At 34.7% G+C, this 19,941-nt stretch overlaps 1 protein-coding gene across 1 annotated transcript in view; it reads right to left on the reverse strand.

Moving 5' to 3' along the window:
- LOC145725567 (FERM, ARHGEF and pleckstrin domain-containing protein 1-like) overlaps positions 1–16,921 on the reverse strand; it is a 111,578-nt gene extending 94,657 nt beyond the window's left edge. The window contains exons 1-2 of the mRNA XM_081974363.1: positions 16,750–16,921; positions 8,713–8,942 (exon numbers count right to left, since the gene is read on the reverse strand). Coding sequence (XP_081830489.1) covers positions 8,713–8,916 — 204 coding nt within the window. The 5' untranslated portion in view covers positions 8,917–8,942; positions 16,750–16,921. The remainder of the gene's footprint in view (positions 1–8,712; positions 8,943–16,749) is intronic.
- Between the last annotated feature and the right edge of the window lie 3,020 nt (positions 16,922–19,941).

Here is a 19,941-nt window from a genome sequence, read left to right on the forward strand (position 1 = left end):
TGGGTTTTACAGTGTTGCAAGCTCTAAAATTGCATAATCAAAGTCATGTGATGTGTCTCTTGTAATTTCAACTTTAACAACTGTCTAAAATAGTCTAAATTTAATTTACTAAACTTTTAACAGATAAACTACATTTTAAAAGCCACGTGACGGTTTTTGGCAGGTGTCAACTGGCTTTTACAGTGTTGCAAGCGCTAAAATTGCATAATCAAAGTCACGTGATGTGTCTCTTGTAATTTCAACTTTTACAACTGTCTAAAATAGTCTAAATTTAATTTACCAAACTTTCAACGTAGATACTCCATTTTAAAAGCCACGTGGCGGTTTTTGGCAGGTGTCAACTGACTTTTACAGTGTTGCAAGCTCTAAAATTGCATAATCGAAGTCACGTGATGTGTCTCTTGATATTTCAGATTTTACAACTGTCTAAAATAGTATTTAATTTACCAAATTCTTTAATTTTGAACCACATTTTAGAGTCACGTGATTAATTTTGACAGATGTCAACTGGCCTTTACGGTGTTGCAAGAACATGCAGAATTGCATTTTCAACGTCACGTAACGTGTATTTTGCAATTTAAGTTTTTACAACTGTCTGAATTTAATTTACCATTTTCCACGTGACTGTTTTTGACAATGTCAACTGGGGTTTACAGTGTTGCAATCTCAAAAATTAAATTATCAAGTCACCTTCAACTTCAACGTCACTGTAAAGGCCAATTAACACCTGGCATAGTAAATCATGTGACCGTAAAAAACAGTTTGATCTTAGAAAAATTGTTAAATCAAATTTAGACAGATGGGAAAGCTGAAATTGTAAGAGATACGTCACGTGACTTTGATTATGCAATTTCGAACTTGCAACACTGTAAAGGCCAGTTGACACCTGACAAAATAAATCACGTGACTATAAAAAGCAGTTTGATCTTAGAAAAATTGTAATTTAGACAGATGGGAAAGCTGAAATTGTACGTGACCTTGATTTTCCAATTTTGAACTTGCAACACTGTAAATAAGTCCAATTGACATCAGTCAAAAGTCACCTGACCTTCAAAAATATTTTCATCTTTGAGAAAATTAATAAATTAAATGTAGACAGTTGTAAAAACTTAAATTATAAGAAAACTATCACGATACTTTGATAATGCATTTTTTAGGTTGCAACACTGTAAAGGCTAGTTGACAGTAAATGTCAAGTAATTCAATTGTTTTAGTATTCATGGCAACAACACTGATACGTTTGACAACAGCGGTAATTTCTATTTTTACAAGAAACCAACATAACCTCAGAAAAAAAAAACTTTTTGATTAAGCAAATAAAATACAGGGTGATAAAATCTTTTTCAAATTTGGTAGGAAATAGTCGAAAATTTTTAACAATGGAAATCTTGATAAAGCTCATAAAACTGACCATACATTCTGTATACTATTTTGAAGAGGGAAATAATATTGACCAAAATAATATACAAAGTTGGTCCAAAATACCTTGTAAAACCATCAAATTTGAGACACCCTGTACACATCTGACACTGTTTCAACACTATATTTACTTAATAAGCAACATTAAAACTATGCGTGACCTATAGACTGTTTTGTATTCATTGCCTATTCAAATAACACACCTCCTCGAGTAAATGAATGTAAACCTATTAAAATTACATTCAGTACAATTCTGGTATAATTTTGGGGAATCGGACTATGAGTCTCTAAGTTTAAATCATGTTCACTATGAACAGTGTTTCAACGTTGAATTCATGTTAAAATTACAGTGATTCCATCAATTCGTGACCGGGGTAATTCGTTATCTGATTCAAACGCGCCTGAACCAAAGATAAATTTCATTTAAATCAAATTCCAACGCAGTATAAGCAGTATTTATCCTGGTCTTATATGGTAATTTCTATTCATTCGCGTGAATTTCATACGAACGAACTATTTCATCACTAGTGTCTCGATTAAACGCCTTTTTGTGACCTGCATGCTACTGACCCTTACTTAGAGGCTCCAAACGAGAAACGGTCACAAGCTCATGTTGTTTTTATCAAAAAGATTACAGTAACACAATACGTTGAGGTCAAATTTCAGTTTTACGAACTATTTAAAATTCATTTGTTAGACGTCACTAATATCAGCAAACCACATTGAAATCCATTTATCAGACACCTACTTAAGGAAACAGTCTTCAATACAGTGCGTCGGGGCTTTTTATACCAAATGTTACGAGTTAAGGTTTTGAGACGAAATAATACAATATGACACAGATTGACCACGAACGAGTGAAATCCAGCGACCAATGTAGTCCCAACAGACGTTGAATGGCTCAAAAGTAACAAATATGCATACTAGAACATCAGCGGAATTGATCTATGTCGGTTTTGAGACGAAATAATACAATTTAGCACAGATTGACCACGAACGAGCCAAATTCAGCGTCCAACGTAGCCCCAACAGACGTAGAATGGCTCAAGTAACAAATATGCAGACTAGAACATCAGCGGAATTGATCTATGCCGGTTTTGAGACGAAACAGTACAATTTGGCACAGATTGACCACAAACGAGCTAAATTCAGTGTCCAATTTGGTCCCAACAGACGTAGAATGGCTCAAAAGTAACAAATATGCATACTAGAACATCAGCGGAATTGATCTATGCCAGTTTTGAGACAAAATAATACAATTTGGCACAGATTGACCACGAACGAGCCAAATTCAGCGTCCAATGTGGTCTCAACAGACGTAGAATGGCTCAAAAGTAACAAATATGCATACTAGAACATCAGCGGAATTGATCTATGCCAGTTTTGAGACAAAATAATACAATTTGGCACAGATTGACCACGAACGAGCCAAATTCAGCGTCCAATGTGGTCTCAACAGACGTAGAATGGCTCAAAAGTAACAAATATGCATACTAGAACATCAGCGGAATCGATCTATGCCGGTTTTGAGACGAAATAATACAATTTAGCACAGATTGACCACGAACGAGCCAAATTCAGCGTCCAATGTGGTCCCAACAGACGTAGAATGGCTCAAAAGTAACAAATATGCATACTAGAACATCAGCGGAATTGATCTATGCCGGTTTTGAGATGAAACAATACAATTTGGCACAGATTGACCACGAACGAGCCAAATTCAGCGTCCAATGTGGTCTCAACAGACGTAGAATGGCTCAAAAGTAACAAATATGCATACTAGAACATCAGCGGAATCGATCTATGCCGGTTTTGAGACGAAATAATACAATTTGGCACAGATTGACCACGAACGATCCAAATTCAGCGTCCAATGTGGTTCCAACAGACGTAGAATGGCTCAAAAGTAACAAATATGCATACTAGAACATCAGCGGAATCGATCTATGCCGGTTTTGAGACGAAATAATACAATTTAGCACAGATTGACCACGAACGAGCCAAATTCAGCGTCCAATGTGGTCCCAACAGACGTAGAATGGCTCAAAAGTAACAAATATGCATACTAGAACATCAGCGGAATTGATCTATGCCGGTTTTGAGATGAAACAATACAATTTGGCACAGATTGACCACGAACGAGCCAAATTCAGCGTCCAATGTGGTCTCAACAGACGTAGAATGGCTCAAAAGTAACAAATATGCATACTAGAACATCAGCGGAATCGATCTATGCCGGTTTTGAGACGAAATAATACAATTTGGCACAGATTGACCACGAACGATCCAAATTCAGCGTCCAATGTGGTTCCAACAGACGTAGAATGGCTCAAAAGTAACAAATATGCTTACTAGAACATCAGCGGAATTGATCTATGCCAGTTTTGAGACAAAATAATACAATTTGGCACAGATTGACCACGAACGAGCCAAATTCAGCGTCCAATGTGGTCTCAACAGACGTAGAATGGCTCAAAAGTAACAAATATGCTTACTAGAACATCAGCGGAATTGATCTATGCCAGTTTTGAGACGAAATAATACAATTTGGCACAGATTGACCACGAACGAGCCAAATTCAGTGCCCAATTTGGTCCCAACAGACGTAGAATGGCTCAAAAGTAACAAATTGCATACTAGAACATCAGCGGAATTGATCTATGCCGGTTTTGAGATGAAACAATACAATTTGGCACAGATTGACCACGAACGAGTCAAATTCAGCGTCCAATGTGGTTCCAACAGACGTAGAATGGCTCAAAAGTAACAAATATGCAGACTAGAACATCAGCGGAATTGATCTATGCCAGTTTTGAGACGAAATAATACAATTTGGCACAGATTGACCACGAACGAGTGAAATCCAGCTCCCAACAGACGTTGAATGGCTCAAAAGTAACAAATATGCAGACTAGAACATTAGCGGAATCGGTCTATGCCGGTTTTGAGACGAAATAATACAATTTGGCACAGATTGACCACGAACGACCCAAATTCAGCGTCCAATGTGGTCTCAACAGACGTAGAATGGCTCAAAAGTAACAAATATGCATACTAGAACATCAGCGGAATCGATCTATGCCGGTTTTGAGACGAAAAAAAACTTAACAAAACTACCAAACTTAAACCTAACTACCTTTTGAGACAAAATAATGAGTAAAGTACTTAATGTACAAGTAAATCCCACTTGGCGTATTTCCTGAGTTTTCCCTGATTTTTTTGTGTCATATTTAAGAAAAACAAGCAAAAAAGTAATATTTTGTTCTTCTTCCACTTGTAGAAGGCGTACCGCCTGTAGTTCACTCATTTTTCTCTTGTCAGGTGGACTGTCAGCTGGTCTCTCCATCTTTTTGATTGTCTTCTTCCTGTTGGTATGACGATTCGTGGTAAACTATCTTCATTCATCCTGCTGACTGGTGTCAGTTTGTCTTCTCAGGTCTTCGTTCCTTTTCTTATCCAGAATAGTGTTGCCTGTTATTGCGCGTATTGTTTTCATCTCTGTTGTTCTGAGGATTCTTTTGGTTTTGGATGTATCGGCTCTTGTGATTTGTGACTTACTCTGAATGCTCATCTGTTTGTTTCTCCAAATGCTTTTAAGATGGTCGGAATATGATGCAGCTTTATTCACGTTTCGTTTGACTTCTTCCTCCAAATTTCTTCGGCTAGAGATCTTGCAACCCAGATAGAAGAAATCCATGACGTGCTCTATGACATGACTAGATTACATCTTATTGGGTCTTTTGCGATGGTCATCGATTTTGTTTTTGATTCCGAAATTTCTATGTTCCACTTCCTGGCTTCCTTGTTGAAGGTATACAGTAGTTTTACATGAAAAACTATTATTTCCATATTGCCCATTCTGTATCCGAAAGCGGTCTCATTGACTCTGACTGACTCCCCTATTAGGCTGTCCCCTAGACGTATAACAACTGTATTGTTTATTTCTCCAATTAGTTCGGAGTTGATTCTTATTTGGGAGGTGTTGTGAATGTTTAGTTCCAATATTAATTGTTGTAGTTGATTTTTTAAATTTTTCTGCTTCAATATGTTGATTACATCCTTCAAACGCCTTAGTTAGGTCCACGAAGCAGAGGAATGCAAATTCCAGGCAGTGTTGCCAAGTCAAAATATTTAATGGAGGTAAAATAATCAGTCAAAAAACGGTAGATAACGGCAGATGAAGAAGGTCTTTTAATGGATGTCAAAAATTTCATCAAAAATCATTGATTCTTGCAATAAAAACTATACTTCAAAAATACAGATTTTTCAATAAGTGACAGATATCACGTGGTTTCAAAGGATCATTTAGCTAGGCAGTCACGTGACCATTGTCAAAAATCATAAATCTCAAAAACACTCTTTATATCGAATACTGCAAGAAAACTTTTCTAAACTCTGATTTTTGCAACTTCAGAGCATGGTTTGACAGTTTTGACGTTAGTGCCAGTTGTCACGTGATTGTAGGACACTACTTAGCTAGACGTCACGTGATAATTGTCAAAATAACTGTCATAATTCTCAGAAATACGTTTAATATCAAATACTGCAAGAAAACGTTTCTAATTCCTGATTTTTGCAACTTTTGAGCATGGTTTGACAGTTTTGACGTTAGTGACAGTTGTCACGTGATTGTAGGACACTATTTAGCTAGACGGTTAGTTATTTAGTCACTGTACAGGGTGGTCAAAAGACAATTTCAAGGGCTAAAATTGATATATTGAATCACTCTGTAACTGTGTTAAAAGTTGAATATTTGGGCTGTTAAACTGTCAAATGACCTAAACTTTGACACCGCTTTTCTATCTGACTGTACCAAATTTTGTAATGTTTTTTTCGGGTATTGGATAGGAAATTAAATGAGAATTCCAAAAATGTGCTTAAAATAGTCATTTTCTCACTCCAAGTGGGTTTTACAGACGATTTTATCCTTGGCTGTCTTTTCAAACAGTGTTTTTGGCAGTTAAAACTTTGACACCGCTTTTCTACCGGACTGTACCAAATTTTGTAGTGGTTTTTCTGGTTATTGAATAGGAAATTTAATGAGGATTCTAAAAATGTGCTTAAAATAATCATTTTCTTATTTCGAGTCGGTTTGACAGACGATTTTATCCTTGACTGTCTTTTCAAACAGTGTTTCTGGCAGTTAAAACTTTCACACCGCTTTTTTACCTGACTGTACCAAAAATTTTGTAGTGTTTTTACATGTCATTGGATAAGAAATTTAATGAGGATATCAAAAATGTGCTTAAAACAGTCATTTTCTCACTCCAAGTGGATTTTACAAGTGATTTTGTCTCTGATTGTCCTTGCAAACTGTGTTTCTGGCAGTTCAAACTTTAACACCGCTTTTCTATTTGACTGTACTAAATTTTGTAGTATTTTTTCGGGTTATTGAATAAAAAATTTAATGAGGATATCAAAAATGTGCTTAAAACAGTCATTTTCTCACTCTAAGTGGGTTTTACAGGTGATTTTATCCTTGGCTGTCTTTTCAAACAGTGTTTCTGGCAGTTAAAACTTTGACACCGCTTTTCTACCGGACTGTACCAAATTTTGTAGTGTTTTTTCTGGTTATTGAATAGGAAATTTAATGAGGATTCTAAAAATGTGCTTAAAATAGTCATTTTCTTAATTCGAGTGGGTTTAACAGGCGATTTTATCCTTGACTGTCTTTTCAAACAGTATTTTTGGCAGTTAAAACTTTGACACCGTTTTTTACCGGACTGTACCAAATTTTGTAGTGTTTTTTCATGTTATTGAACAGGAAATTTAATGAGGATTTCAAAAATGTGCTTAAAACAGTCATTTTCTTATATTGAGTGGGTTTTACAGGCGATTTTATCCTTGGCTGTATTTTCAAACAGTGTTTTTGGCAGTTAAAACTTTGACACCGTTTTCTACCGGACTGTACCAAATTTTCTAGTGTTTTTTCATGTTATTGAACAGGAAATTTAATGAGAATTTAAAAAATTTGCTTACTATAGTCATTTTCTTACCCCAAGTAGGTTTTACAGGCGATTTTGTCCTTGACTGTCCTTTCAAACTGTGTTTCAGGTAGTTCAAACTTTGACACGTCTCTTTTTTCCCTGACTGTACCAAATTTTGTATTTTTTAGGTTATTGGATAGGAAATTCAATGAGAATTCCAAAAATTTGCCTAGAATAGTCATTTTCTTATTTCGAGTAGGTTTGACAAGCGATTTTATCCTTGACTGTCATTTCAAACAGTGTTTCTGGCAGTTAAAACTTTGACAACGCTTTTCTACCGGACTGTACCAAATTTTGTAGTGTGTTTACATGTTATTGGATAGGAAATTTAATGAGGATTCCAAAAATGTGCTTAAAACAGTCATTTTCTCACTCCAAGTAGGTTTTACAGTTTTTCAGACTGTGTTTCTGGCAATTCGAATCACGAGACGTGTTTCTGAGATTTATTACAGTTATTTTAACAATTATCACGTGACTGTTTAGCTAAATATTGTTTTGAAATCAGGTAACAACTGTCGCTAACGTCAAAAATGTTAAAATGTGCTTAAAAGTTGCAAAAATCTGTATTCAGAAAAGTTGTCATTTGATATAAAACGTGTTTCTGATAATTATTACTGTTGTCACGTGACTGCCTAGCTAAAGTATCTTCTAAAACCACGTGATGTCTGTCACGAATTTTGAAAGTATGGTTAATATAGCAAATTGACATTATTTTTCGATGCAAAATTGATCGATGGAAACATCCTGTATAATAATGTAAAATGAATTTTTTGTTTTCTTTATGTAAATTGTTTATTATTTGATATACCGTTATCTACCGTTTTTTGACCAATTATTCTACCGCTATTAAGAATTCTAATTTGGCAACACTGTTGAAGAAGAAGAAAAAATAAATATCCTAACCTAAACTGGGACCAAATTTACGATGATAAAATTTGAAAAACATGATACTTTCTGTTACAATTAATAACTCTCTATTATGGAATTTAGAATCTCCACATCCAGCTTCCTTTCACAAACTTTCATTTCTTGAACTGTAATATACAGGAAAGCACAATTTAAACTACCTGGATGCCTATTCTTGAAACGAAGGAAGGCAGTTTATCAAGGGAAAGGTGTGTAGAATGTGACAGGAACCAGCCAGTGTCAGGCTTCTTCTGTAACATTCTATCAACACTTTTCTTGAGAATTCCGTTCCCTGCTTTCCATAATTAGGAGGCTCCAGATGTTGTGAAGGACACACATCCCATCCACTTATATTTTACTTAAGAAGACTATTTACATACACCCTGTATATAACACTTACCTGTACTTGAAATATTGTGATGGCGTCGTCCAGCATCTGAACCCGAATTGCCAGCATTTTTCCTTTTTTAGGCGTGGACGGGGGCGTCCTGGCGCCCCCATCAACGCCGGCGGGCGTCGACAGTGAATGGTGCATCGAGTGTGTAATACTGTCCACGCTGCTAGACAGCGCTCCTGTAGATCCCCGCGTACTTCCGGCGTCCATTCTTGGACAAGTTGCGTCTTTTACATCTAAAAACCAAATTATATATCAATTTTTTTGGTTTAAAGTAGAGTAAAAAGTATAAAAATGCCCTAGAACAATAGGAAATGTTCAAAAATGTGGTGTATTCTACAGGGTGATTGATGGTATTTTAGACGTTTATGGAAAACGAGAGCAATTTTTTATTTTGCTCCTGGAGGGTTCCAATGCACAGCAAAAGGCATATTTATACCAAAGGACCTTAAATTATGTGAAACAAGTACAGAAAAAAGTACTTTAAAATTTTAATTTTTCAAAAAAAGTAAAAGAATGAAGATTATCGGAAGTCAAGTTTTTCTACTTTTTAAAATTCAATACCTCGGTAACGTGAAGAGCTAGAGAGGCCAGTTTTGGCTCATTTTGTAGTATTTTTTATCCTTTTTCTAATGGCGTTTTAGTGAAATGTATAAGAGTTCAAATGAAAAAGTTACAATCATTCAAAAAGTGCAATTTTTTTATTTTGCTCCAGGAGGGTTCCAATGCGCAGCAAAGGGCATATTTATAACAAAGGACCTTAAATTAGGTGAAACAAGTACAAAAAAAGCATTTTAATTTTTTTTATTTTTCAAAAAAAGTATGAGTGCTCGAATGGGGGAGACCCTGTACACATTTTTTTGCTCTACACCACTGAAAAGAGCAGTTTAAGACGATTCTTTTGAGTGGTCGAACCACCTTGAACTCCCAAAAATAACCAAGATACAGAGTGTTCAAGTTTTGAACTAATTTTCGGTAAAAAGTGCATCAAAACTAGTTTTTGGAAAATATCTTGAAAACGGTTCGATTTACATAAAAACTGCAAGAGTGCCAAATTGTTCCTAAAGAACCATTAAATCAAACTACGTAACGTTTGGACTTGAATACAGTTGCCTGTATACAGGGTGTGCACAAAATTGTTGGTGTATCATTATTTTTGCTCACCCTATACACAATTTTTTAGATACAATATTTTGCTCTACACCACTGAAAACAGCAGTTAAAGACGATTCTTTTGAGTGGTCGAACCACACTGAACTCCCAAAAATAACCAAGATACAGGGTGTTCAAGTTTTGAACTAATTTTCGGTAAAAAGCGGTAAAAAGTGCATCAAAGTAGGTTTTGGAAAATATCTCGAAAACGGTTAGATTTACAACAAAACTGCAAGAGTGCCAAATTGTTCCTAATGAACCATTAAATCAAACTACGTAACGTTTGAACTTGAATACAGTTGCCTATTTACAGGGTGTGCACGAAATTGTTAGTGTATCATTATTTTTGCTCACCTTGTACAACATTTTTTAGATAAATTTTTTTGCTCTACACCACTGAAAAGAGCAGTTGAAGACGATTCTTTTGAGTGGTCGAACCACCTTGAACTCCCAAAAATAACCAAGATACAGGGTGTTCAAGTTTTAAACTAATTTTCGGTAAAAAGTGCATTAAAGTAGTTTTTGGAAAATATCTCGAAAACGGTTAGATTTACATAAAAACTGCAAGTATGCAAAATTTTTCCTAATGAACCACTAAACCAAACAACGTAACGTTTGAACTTGAATACAGTTGCCTGTATACAGTGTGTGCACGAAATTGATAGTGGATCATTATTTTTGCTCACCCTGTACACAGTTTTTTAGATATAATTTTTTGCTCTACATCACTGAAAAGAGGAGTTCAAGACGATTCTTTTGAGCGGTTGAACCACCCTAAACTCCCAAAAATAACCAAGATACAGGGTGTTCAAGTTTTGAACTAATTTTCGGTAAAAAGTGCATCAACATCAAAGTAGTTTTTGGAAAATACCTCGAAAACGGTTAGATTTACAAAAAAACTGCAAGAGTGCAAAAATGTTCCTAATGAACCACTAAACCAAACTACGTAACGTTTGAACTTGAGTACAGTTGCCTGTATACAGGGTGTGCACGAAATTGTTAGTGGGTCATTATTTTTGCTCACCCTGTACAACATCTTTTAGATACATTTTTTTGCTCTACACCACTGAAAAGAGCAGTTGAAGACGATTCTGTTGAGTGGTTGAACCACCCTAAACTCCCAAAAATAACCAAGATACAGGGTGTTCAAATTTTGAATGTTAGTTTATGCTTCTAAAACAGTTTAAAAGCTTCAAAAAAATTTGTATCTCTGAAAGAGTTTTGTGCTTTTTTGAGGAAAAAAATGCTTTTTAATCGTTTTTTATTTCACGATTTTAGCCCTTTTTAATACGGACTCTACCAATAACCTTCCGACTAAGTTTGATTATCTCAAAGTGCTCAAAATCCTGTTAGTCTCAGCTGATACTCATTCAGCCGAAAAAGCCACTTGAAATCGCTTAAAAGCCGAATTTTTGCGAGCTTCTTGACCCGATTTTAATGAAAAGCACACCAGTTTCCCGATAAATTGCGATTTAATATCAGCCTTTACTAAAACCTCTTCAAACTGACGATTTTCCAGAAGTCCAATCAGTTAAAGGTTTAGTACGTTCAATGCTGTTAATTGAAGTATCAATCAATACCGACTTTTACCTAACAAAGTGAAGAACCTTAATGAAGAAAGCATCTTCATTTCGTTTATTTTGTTGATTTTGCAAATCAAAGAGTATAACTAAATCATAACAAATGACATTTGAAACTAAGAGTGTTTTAAAATGTTGATAAACATCCAGGTGTTAAGCAGGTGCTTTGGACTATATTAATATCGATTAAATTTTATAGGTATCTTAGTATGTGCCAATATAAACAAAACTACCCAAAAATCAACATCTTCCTTAGTTTAGCTGGAAAAAGCCCCAATAAACAGTCTGCCAATCATGTAAAGTGTGTTATTATAAGAAAAGTATCAGCAATTTAAATTTTTACTTAAAATCTTTATATACTACTGGTAAATTAATTGTTGTATACCTTTTGAAAGGAGAATTCTGTGACCAAATAAACATCTATCCAATTATAAAGAGAAACATATGGTTCAATTCAAACAAATTTCACTTTTCAGATAACGATTGATTATGTAAGGATTAAATTAATGGAGGAAATGATATTCAAGAAAACATGTTTGATTTATATCTACCGCTTAAATAGCAATCTATTATTTCATATTTAATTAAATTATTATATTTCCAAGGCCTACATCCGACCTTGCCAAACTAGATTACTTGTGGGGCTATTGATATTAATAATGCAGGTGCAAAATGAATTAAACATGTATCATTTAAGTACTGATTTGGGCCTGAAATTCTATTTGGCTGCGATAACAAAAAGGAAACAATGTATAAACAATATTTTAATCCCATTGATTAGGATGTTATTTGGTGGTTAAATCACGGACTAAATACCTAATAAAATTCGACTTGCACATGAGGTTTTGTATCATAATCCTAAAGGAGAACTTTTGAATCTCTGAATATAAAATACAGAAAAAATAAATTGACATTAAAACTAAAAATTATTTAATAAAATATATAATATAATTAAAGCTGATACACAACTAAGATTAAGGAAAAGTTGGAATCAATGGCTATATTCTAAACAGGTAAAACCGTTTCAAAGTGAGTTAAGACAAAATTCAGATATTGACAAAAACTAGAAACAAGTTGGGTAATTATGGAAAATTCTGAGTTGTGCGACATGGAAAAGATACCACACCTGCACACAATTTTTTAGATAAAATTTGCTCTACACCACTGAAAAGAGCACTTCAAAACGATTCTTTTGAGTGGTTGAACCACGCTGTACTCCCAAAAATAACCAAGATAGAGGGTGTTCAAGTTTTGAACTAATTTTCGGTAAAAAGTGCATCAAAGTAGTTTTTGGAAAATATTTCGAAAACGGTTAGATTTACATAAAAACTGCAAGAGTGCAACATTTGAACTTGAATACAGTTGCCTGTATACAGGGTGTGCACGAAATTGATAGTGGATCATTATTTTTGCTCACCCTGTACACAGTTTTTTTAGATATAATTTTTTGCTCTACATCACTGAAAAGAGGAGTTCAAGACGATTCTTTTGAGTAGTTGAACCACCCTAAACTCCCAAAAATAACCAAGATACAGAGTGTTCAAGTTTTGAACTAATTTTCGGTAAAAAGTGCATCAAAGTAGTTTTTGGAAAATATTTCGAAAACGGTTAGATTTACAAAAAAAACTGCAAGTATGCAAAATTTTTCCTAATGAACCACTAAACCAAACAACGTAACGTTTGAACTTGAATACAGTTGCCTGTATACAAGGTGTGCACGAAACTGTTAATGGATCGTTATTTTTGCTCACCCTGTACACAATTTTTTAGATAGAATTTTTTTCTCTACACCACTGAAAAGAGGAGTTCAAGACGATTTATTTGAGTGGTTGAACCACACTAAACTCCCAAAAATAACCAAGATCCAGAGTGTTCAAGTTTTGAACTAATTTTCGGTAAAAATTGCATCAAAGTAGTTTTTGGAAAATATTTCGAAAACGGTTAGATTTACATAAAAACTGCACGTATGCAAAATTTTTCCTAATGAACCACTAAACCAAACAACGGAACATTTGAACTTCAATACAGTTGCCTGTTTACAGGGTGTGCACGAAATTGTTAGTGGGTCATTATTTTTGCTCACCCTGTACATAATCTTTTTGAAACAATTTTTTGCTCTACACCACTGAAAAGAGCAGTTGAAAACGATTCTTTTGAGTGGTCAAACCACCTTGAACTCCCAAAAATAACCAAGATACAGAGTGTTCAATTTTTTAACTAATTTTCGGTAAAAAGTGCATCAAAGTAGTTTTTGGAAAATATCTCGAAAACGGTTAGATTTACATAAAAACTGCAAGAATGCAAAATTTTTCCTAATGAACCACTAAACCAAACTACGGAACATTTGAACTTCAATACAGTTGCCTGTTTACAGGGTGTACACCAAATTGTTAGTGGATCATTATTTTTGCTCACCCTGTACACAATTTTTTAGATAGAATTTTTTGCTCTACACCACTGAAAAGAGGAGTTCAAGACGATTCTTTTGAGTGGTTGAACCACCCTAAACTCCCAAAAATAACCAAGATACAGAGTGTTCAAGTTTTAAACTAATTTTCGGTAAAAATTGCATGAAACTAGTTTTTGGAAAATATTTCGAAAACGGTTAGATTTACAAAAAAACTGCGCGAGTGCAAAAATGTTCCTAATTAACCATTAAACCAAACTACGTAACGTTTGAACTTCAATACAGTTGGGTGTATACAGGGTGTGCACGAAATTGTTAGTGAATCATTATTTTTGCTCACCCTGTACACAATTTTTTAGATAGAATTTTTTGCTCTGCACCACTGAAAAGAGGAGTTCAAGACAATTCTTTTGAGTGGTTGAACCACACTGAACTGCCAAAAATAACCAAGATACAGAGTGTTCCATTTTTATACTAATTTTCGGTAAAAAGTGCATCAAAGTAGTTTTTGGAAAATATCTCGAAAACGGTTAGATTTACAAAAAAACACTACAGAAACTCCAAAATGTTTTTCAAGCAGCCGAAGCCTTCCAAAACAGTCTAGAAGCTTCCAAAAACTTTTTAGAACGCTCTTAAGGCTTCCAAATGATCTTCAACTAGTATAGAAGCTCTCAAAAAATTTCAAAGCAGTCTAAAGGCTTCTGTTTGCTTCTAAAGCAGTTTAAAAGCTTCCAATTCTTTTTAAACTTTCCAGAAACCTTCCAAATGCTCCTAAAATAATCTAAATAGATTTCAAAATACTACAAAAATTGCAAAATGCTTCTAAAGCAGTGGGAAGTCTTTCAAAACAGTCTAAAAGTTTCCAAAAGCTTTTAGAACAGTCTAAAAGATTCTAAATGCTCTTCAATTAGTCTAGAAGCTCCCAAAAGATTTCAAAACAGTCTAAAGACATTCTAGAACCGTCTAAGAGCTTCCAATTGCCTCTAAAGCATTCCAGAACTTTCAAAATGCTCCTCAATTAATTCCTTGATTTCCTCCATTTACACCTTGATTTACACCTTAAAAAATATCACGTGATTCAGTGTATCAGTGCAAAACTAAAAAACGATCAAATGTCTTCCAAGATTTAGTTTTGACGTTAAAAAAAAGTCACGTGATTTTAAAAATATCAGTTTAAACTGAAAAACGATCACGTGACCCTTCAAATAACATTTTCACATTTAAAACTGTCACTAAACATTATTAATCCCATTTTTAATCTGAAAAAAACCACGTGTCCTTTAGGATCCGTTTTGACGTTAAAAAAAGAGTCACGTAAACTTTAAAATCGTCACGTGACCATTTACACCTTAAAAATGTCACGTGATTCAGTGTATCAATTTAAAACTAAAAAACGGTCACGGGACTTCCAGGATTTGGTTTTGACGTTAAAAAAGAGTCACGTGATTTTAAAAATATCAGTTTAAACTGAAAAACGATCACATGACCCTTCAAATAACATTTTGACATTTAAAACTGTCACTAAACATTATTAATCCCATTTTTATTCTTAAAAGAACCATGTGACCTTTAGGATCCGTTTTGATGTTAAAAAAAGAGTCACAAAAACTTTGAAACTAAATTTGATGATTGAAAACCGGCACGTGAATTTAAAAATATCAGTCTAAACGTAAAAACTGTGAAAGTGACTTCAAAAACATCAGCCTAAACGTAAAAACTGTCACGTGTCGTTCAGGATGATATGTCAACCTTAAAAATAGTCGCGTGATTTAGTGTATCAGTTTAAAACTAGAAATAGGTCACGTGACCTTCAGATTTTTGTTTTGACGTAAAAAAAGTCACGTGACCATTAAAAATAAATTTGATGGTTAATAAACGTCACGTGACACCTTTAAAAATTTCACGTAATTCAGTGTATTAGTGTAAAACTAAAAAACGATCACACAAGCGATCACATGACTTCCAGGATTTGGTTTTGACGTTAAAAAAGTGTCACGTGATTTTAAAAATATCAGTTTAAAAGGAAAAACGAACACGTGACCCTTCAAATAATATTTTGACATTTAAAATGGTCACGGGATCTTCAGTTAAAAAGTGTCACGTGACATTTTAAAACTTAATCTATTCACGTGACTATTTTCACCTTAAAAAAAGTCACGTGACTGAGGTGACTTTAAGAGTATTAGTATAAACTGAAAAACGGTCACGTGACCCTTTAAATAATATTTTGATATTTAAAATGGTCACACTTTTTTAAACTAATTACTAATTTTGACTGAGCGTAGCTTTGCTATTTAAGCAGCTACAAAAAAGTGTAAATAAGGAAAGTTGTAGGAAATTTCATCCTCTACAAGAACGTATTAAGGTGTTTTTGCCCTTGAGGGCCTTCCTAAAGAGTTAAAAGGCAAAAAGTGACAGGGTGTACCAAACTGCTTTTTTTAAACCAACTCCATTTAGACTGGTCGAAACGAAGTTCCATTATTAGTATTTACATTTTTTTATAAAATATATTATTAATTGATTTTAGGCTCTTTTGGAACACACTCTGAAGAATAAAATGTTCATTCATAAATACTAAAAACAGATTAAGGAAAACACGCGGTGACTAAAAACGAAAGCAAACAACAGTGACTAATAGTATACAAAACCAGACAGATAAAAAGAAATTAATAATAAACCGACCCAGACCAAACCAAAATGAAGATAACAATAAAGAACACGTCCGATTGTCGCTTTATAACCATAAGTTAGAAGAAGCTCAAAAATAGGTCGTACGTCGGGGTTTAAAACCGAAAAGGAAACAGTAAACCCACCCAATGGTCATTGATCCTATGTTTTGAGGTTTACTGCTATCTAAATCGCCTAAAATCAAGCACCTGTGCACGGAAACACTAGAAAACTTACCATTTTATCCACATTTGGCGTTGTATTCACTATTATATCACTGAAACTCGTAGGTTTTAGCACGGATTATTGTACAAGCCACAACACAACACACCCAACACCCAATAATTACGTAGAGACGTATGTCGGTTTCGAATTCGGAACTTATTTGCGCCGCAGCCGGACATGAACTGGCAACTATGGCGAGTGCAGCTGCGAACAGCCATTCAGTTAGGGCGACGTTGCCAAAGCAAAAATTAAGAAATCCTCAAAATTGTTTAAAGAGTATATGGCTAGTGACACTGTGTTTGTTAGGTCAGTGGTAGAAATACCATAATTAAAAAAAAAAAAACAAATTTCTTGTTAGTGTCCTGAGGATGATCAACAAATTGATCGAAACGTCGACAAAATATATGACATAATATACCTCTAACAAGCATCTTTGGCCTAAACCATAGGAACCACACCACCAAAAAAACTCATTACTAATTTGATAACAATGATAAGATTTCTCTTCTAAAAGTTTTATAGTTTAATCAAAGTTGATCACACAGAAAATGACAGAAAAGCTGGTCTAAAGCAAAACCTCCAGAGCAGTTTTAACAAAACAGAAGCAGCAAAACCGAATAATGCACCTGATCTGGTAGTTATTGAAGAACAAACCACCGCCAAACCTTTAGTTCCTAAAACCAGTTACCATTCCAAAACCACCAAAACCGCAGATCATAGATTCCTGTCAAAAAAAGCTGCTTCTGCAGACTCAGAAACTAAAACTGACGACGATAGAAGATCAACCAATCAAAAATCTTTGTCCACACAATCTTCGTCAAGGCGCCAATATTCTTTGGCTGGAAATGCGGCCTCAGATAGATGGGTCAAGCAAGATTACTACTTTTTACCCTCCCATCGCTGTAGACCAAAATGATAGGTCTGGAAGAGGAAGTCGCTACAAGTCCAGGAATTTTCCCTTTCGGGAAGTCTCCTCTGTCCTGGGAGAAGGATGTCCCCGCTGACGGAGGGGCTGTTCTTGTCTTCCATTTCTTCTATCTTTGTCAGCTTGTCCATCTCTGGTGGTTCTGGCAAACTATATAGGATGTCCAAACAGCCGGCTTTCGTCCGTCTGTTTTTACATCTTAAAGTTTTGGGGAGTTAGGGTCTGGTGAGTGGGGAATGGTTTTCCCCCTTTTGGAAGGCAAAGAAACAGAAGAAGTGATTGCAGAGCGCAGAAAGTTACAGCAAATGCTGTATGAAACAGACGAGAACCTTAAAAGTCCTGTTAAGGATGTTTTACTTCCAAAAATTGAAGAAACTGTCAGGGAACGAGGTGGCAAACTGAAAATTAGCATAAATACCATAGAACTCAATGGTTCTTAAGAAGAAGCCATAATAGTGACTAAAAATCTGAATAAACTGGACAAAAAACTCATCAAAAGTTTAGAGCTAAACCTAAACGAGGAGGATAGTGTTGATAAGGGAGTTGAAAGAATGGGTGTAAGCTTGGACTTGGAACGGAGCAAATCAGAAGATGAAGCTGAAAAATCCACTGAATTTGACTTCAAACCTGAAGCCATTAAAACTATAAACGATCGTGACAAGTTAAGTGAAGTTTCTTCAGGAGTGTGTCTGCGGATGTTCACTCAGAACCTGCAGGAGAACACCAACTAATCTTAGAAGGCACTACTACAACCATTTCTAACTGTAATTCAGAAAGTCCAGTGTAATTCTGTTGAATTTTTAACCTAAATTGTGTTATTTTTTTATAACATTCATTGTATTATCAAGTAAAAAGTGCCTTGGAGTTTTAGCTTTGGTAATTTTATCCACACAGTCCGCAGTGTTCCGAATTGCACTTGATGGTTTCTGAATTCAAGTTGCCTATTCTGAGTTACACTGGATGGTTTCTTTCTGAATTGTCGTTGAATTAGGCTTGATTTTTTCTGAATCTCATTTGTTCTTCTCTGAACTAGGTACTTTTGGAAATGGTGTAGCTCCTCTCCTAAACCACCTTGAGTGTACATTACTTACTTCAAAATCAAATTTGTTCTCTAAAAACTTTTTTAACCCACTCTGTATAATTTTTCTATTTCGAACATGATGAAGAAACGCTTTTACGAATATCTGTATATCTGGCAACAACGTATAAAAATCGAACTACACCGAAGTGTAGCTCGGAGCGGCTGTGTTGTATACAAGTGGCGTACGTAACGGAAAGGGGAACCATATTATTATTATACCTGGTGACTGACAAAAGTAATAATTTAATTTATAACTTTTGGGAACCTTAAATTAGTACACACGATTTTATATTTCATTTTTTTTCTTTATTATTTTTTTTTTTGATGTCTAGTTTCTGACAAATGTGAATAATACTTTCTGATTGATTCTTGTGGAATAATAAAATTAAAGTATTAAGTAGGTACGCGTTAAAAATTACCATATCACATAATTGGATAAATGGACACAAAAGTTATTAGTACAACAAAAAACTTGGATTCAAAACAGTATTCATATCAATTTAAAACTTCAAAACAAAATTTATAGGTTAGAAATGTTGTAGCAAAAATTAGTGCCAGAGGGCGCTGAGTTCTTAATCTGAATTGCCACTGCCCTCTATACAAGAAAGCCTAGAATGTCACTTTTAATGGCGGCGTTAGCGGTTTTCGTTTTGTACGCAAACCTATGCAGAAAATATGTTTTTTTTTATTTTTTCGTGTAGTTGATTAGAAGTTGTGAGTGAAAAATCAAAGAACGCTTCATTCCTGATCCAGATATGTATAGATATGGCTTTTATACTCAATAAAGTCCAGCCAAAGCAAGTTTGGTTAGAACCCTTTGTCCTGGAAAGTACAACAAACTAATGTGAAAACTGCTCAATCAAAGAAAATTTGGAAATCCTTGAAGCTAGCTAAGCAAAACTGGTAAATGGGTTTTATATTATTACCAAAACCTTTCTTTTAAAATGTAAATGTGCCAATGGAACTTCTAAAAGCTGTCCTGTTTCTTCAGAGTAAACCTTTGTTGTTCTCAAACTGTAACTGTAAAGACGCAATAAGTTTACTGATTGAGAAAGCATATTGTACTTACCACCGAGTATTGTGTTGGAGTAAAATCATTCCAGTTCAAAGCTTTCAACCACTGTTGGGTTCGAGCAGGGTCTTTTGGAAAGTAAAAGACTGACACTTTTGGGCCTTTCACCAAATTGCTTTTACAATT

Source organism: Ips typographus, linkage group LG2 (assembly GCF_016097725.1).
Source record: "Ips typographus isolate SLU linkage group LG2, UJ_Ityp_2.0, whole genome shotgun sequence".
Lineage (NCBI taxonomy): Eukaryota > Metazoa > Arthropoda > Insecta > Coleoptera > Curculionidae > Ips > Ips typographus.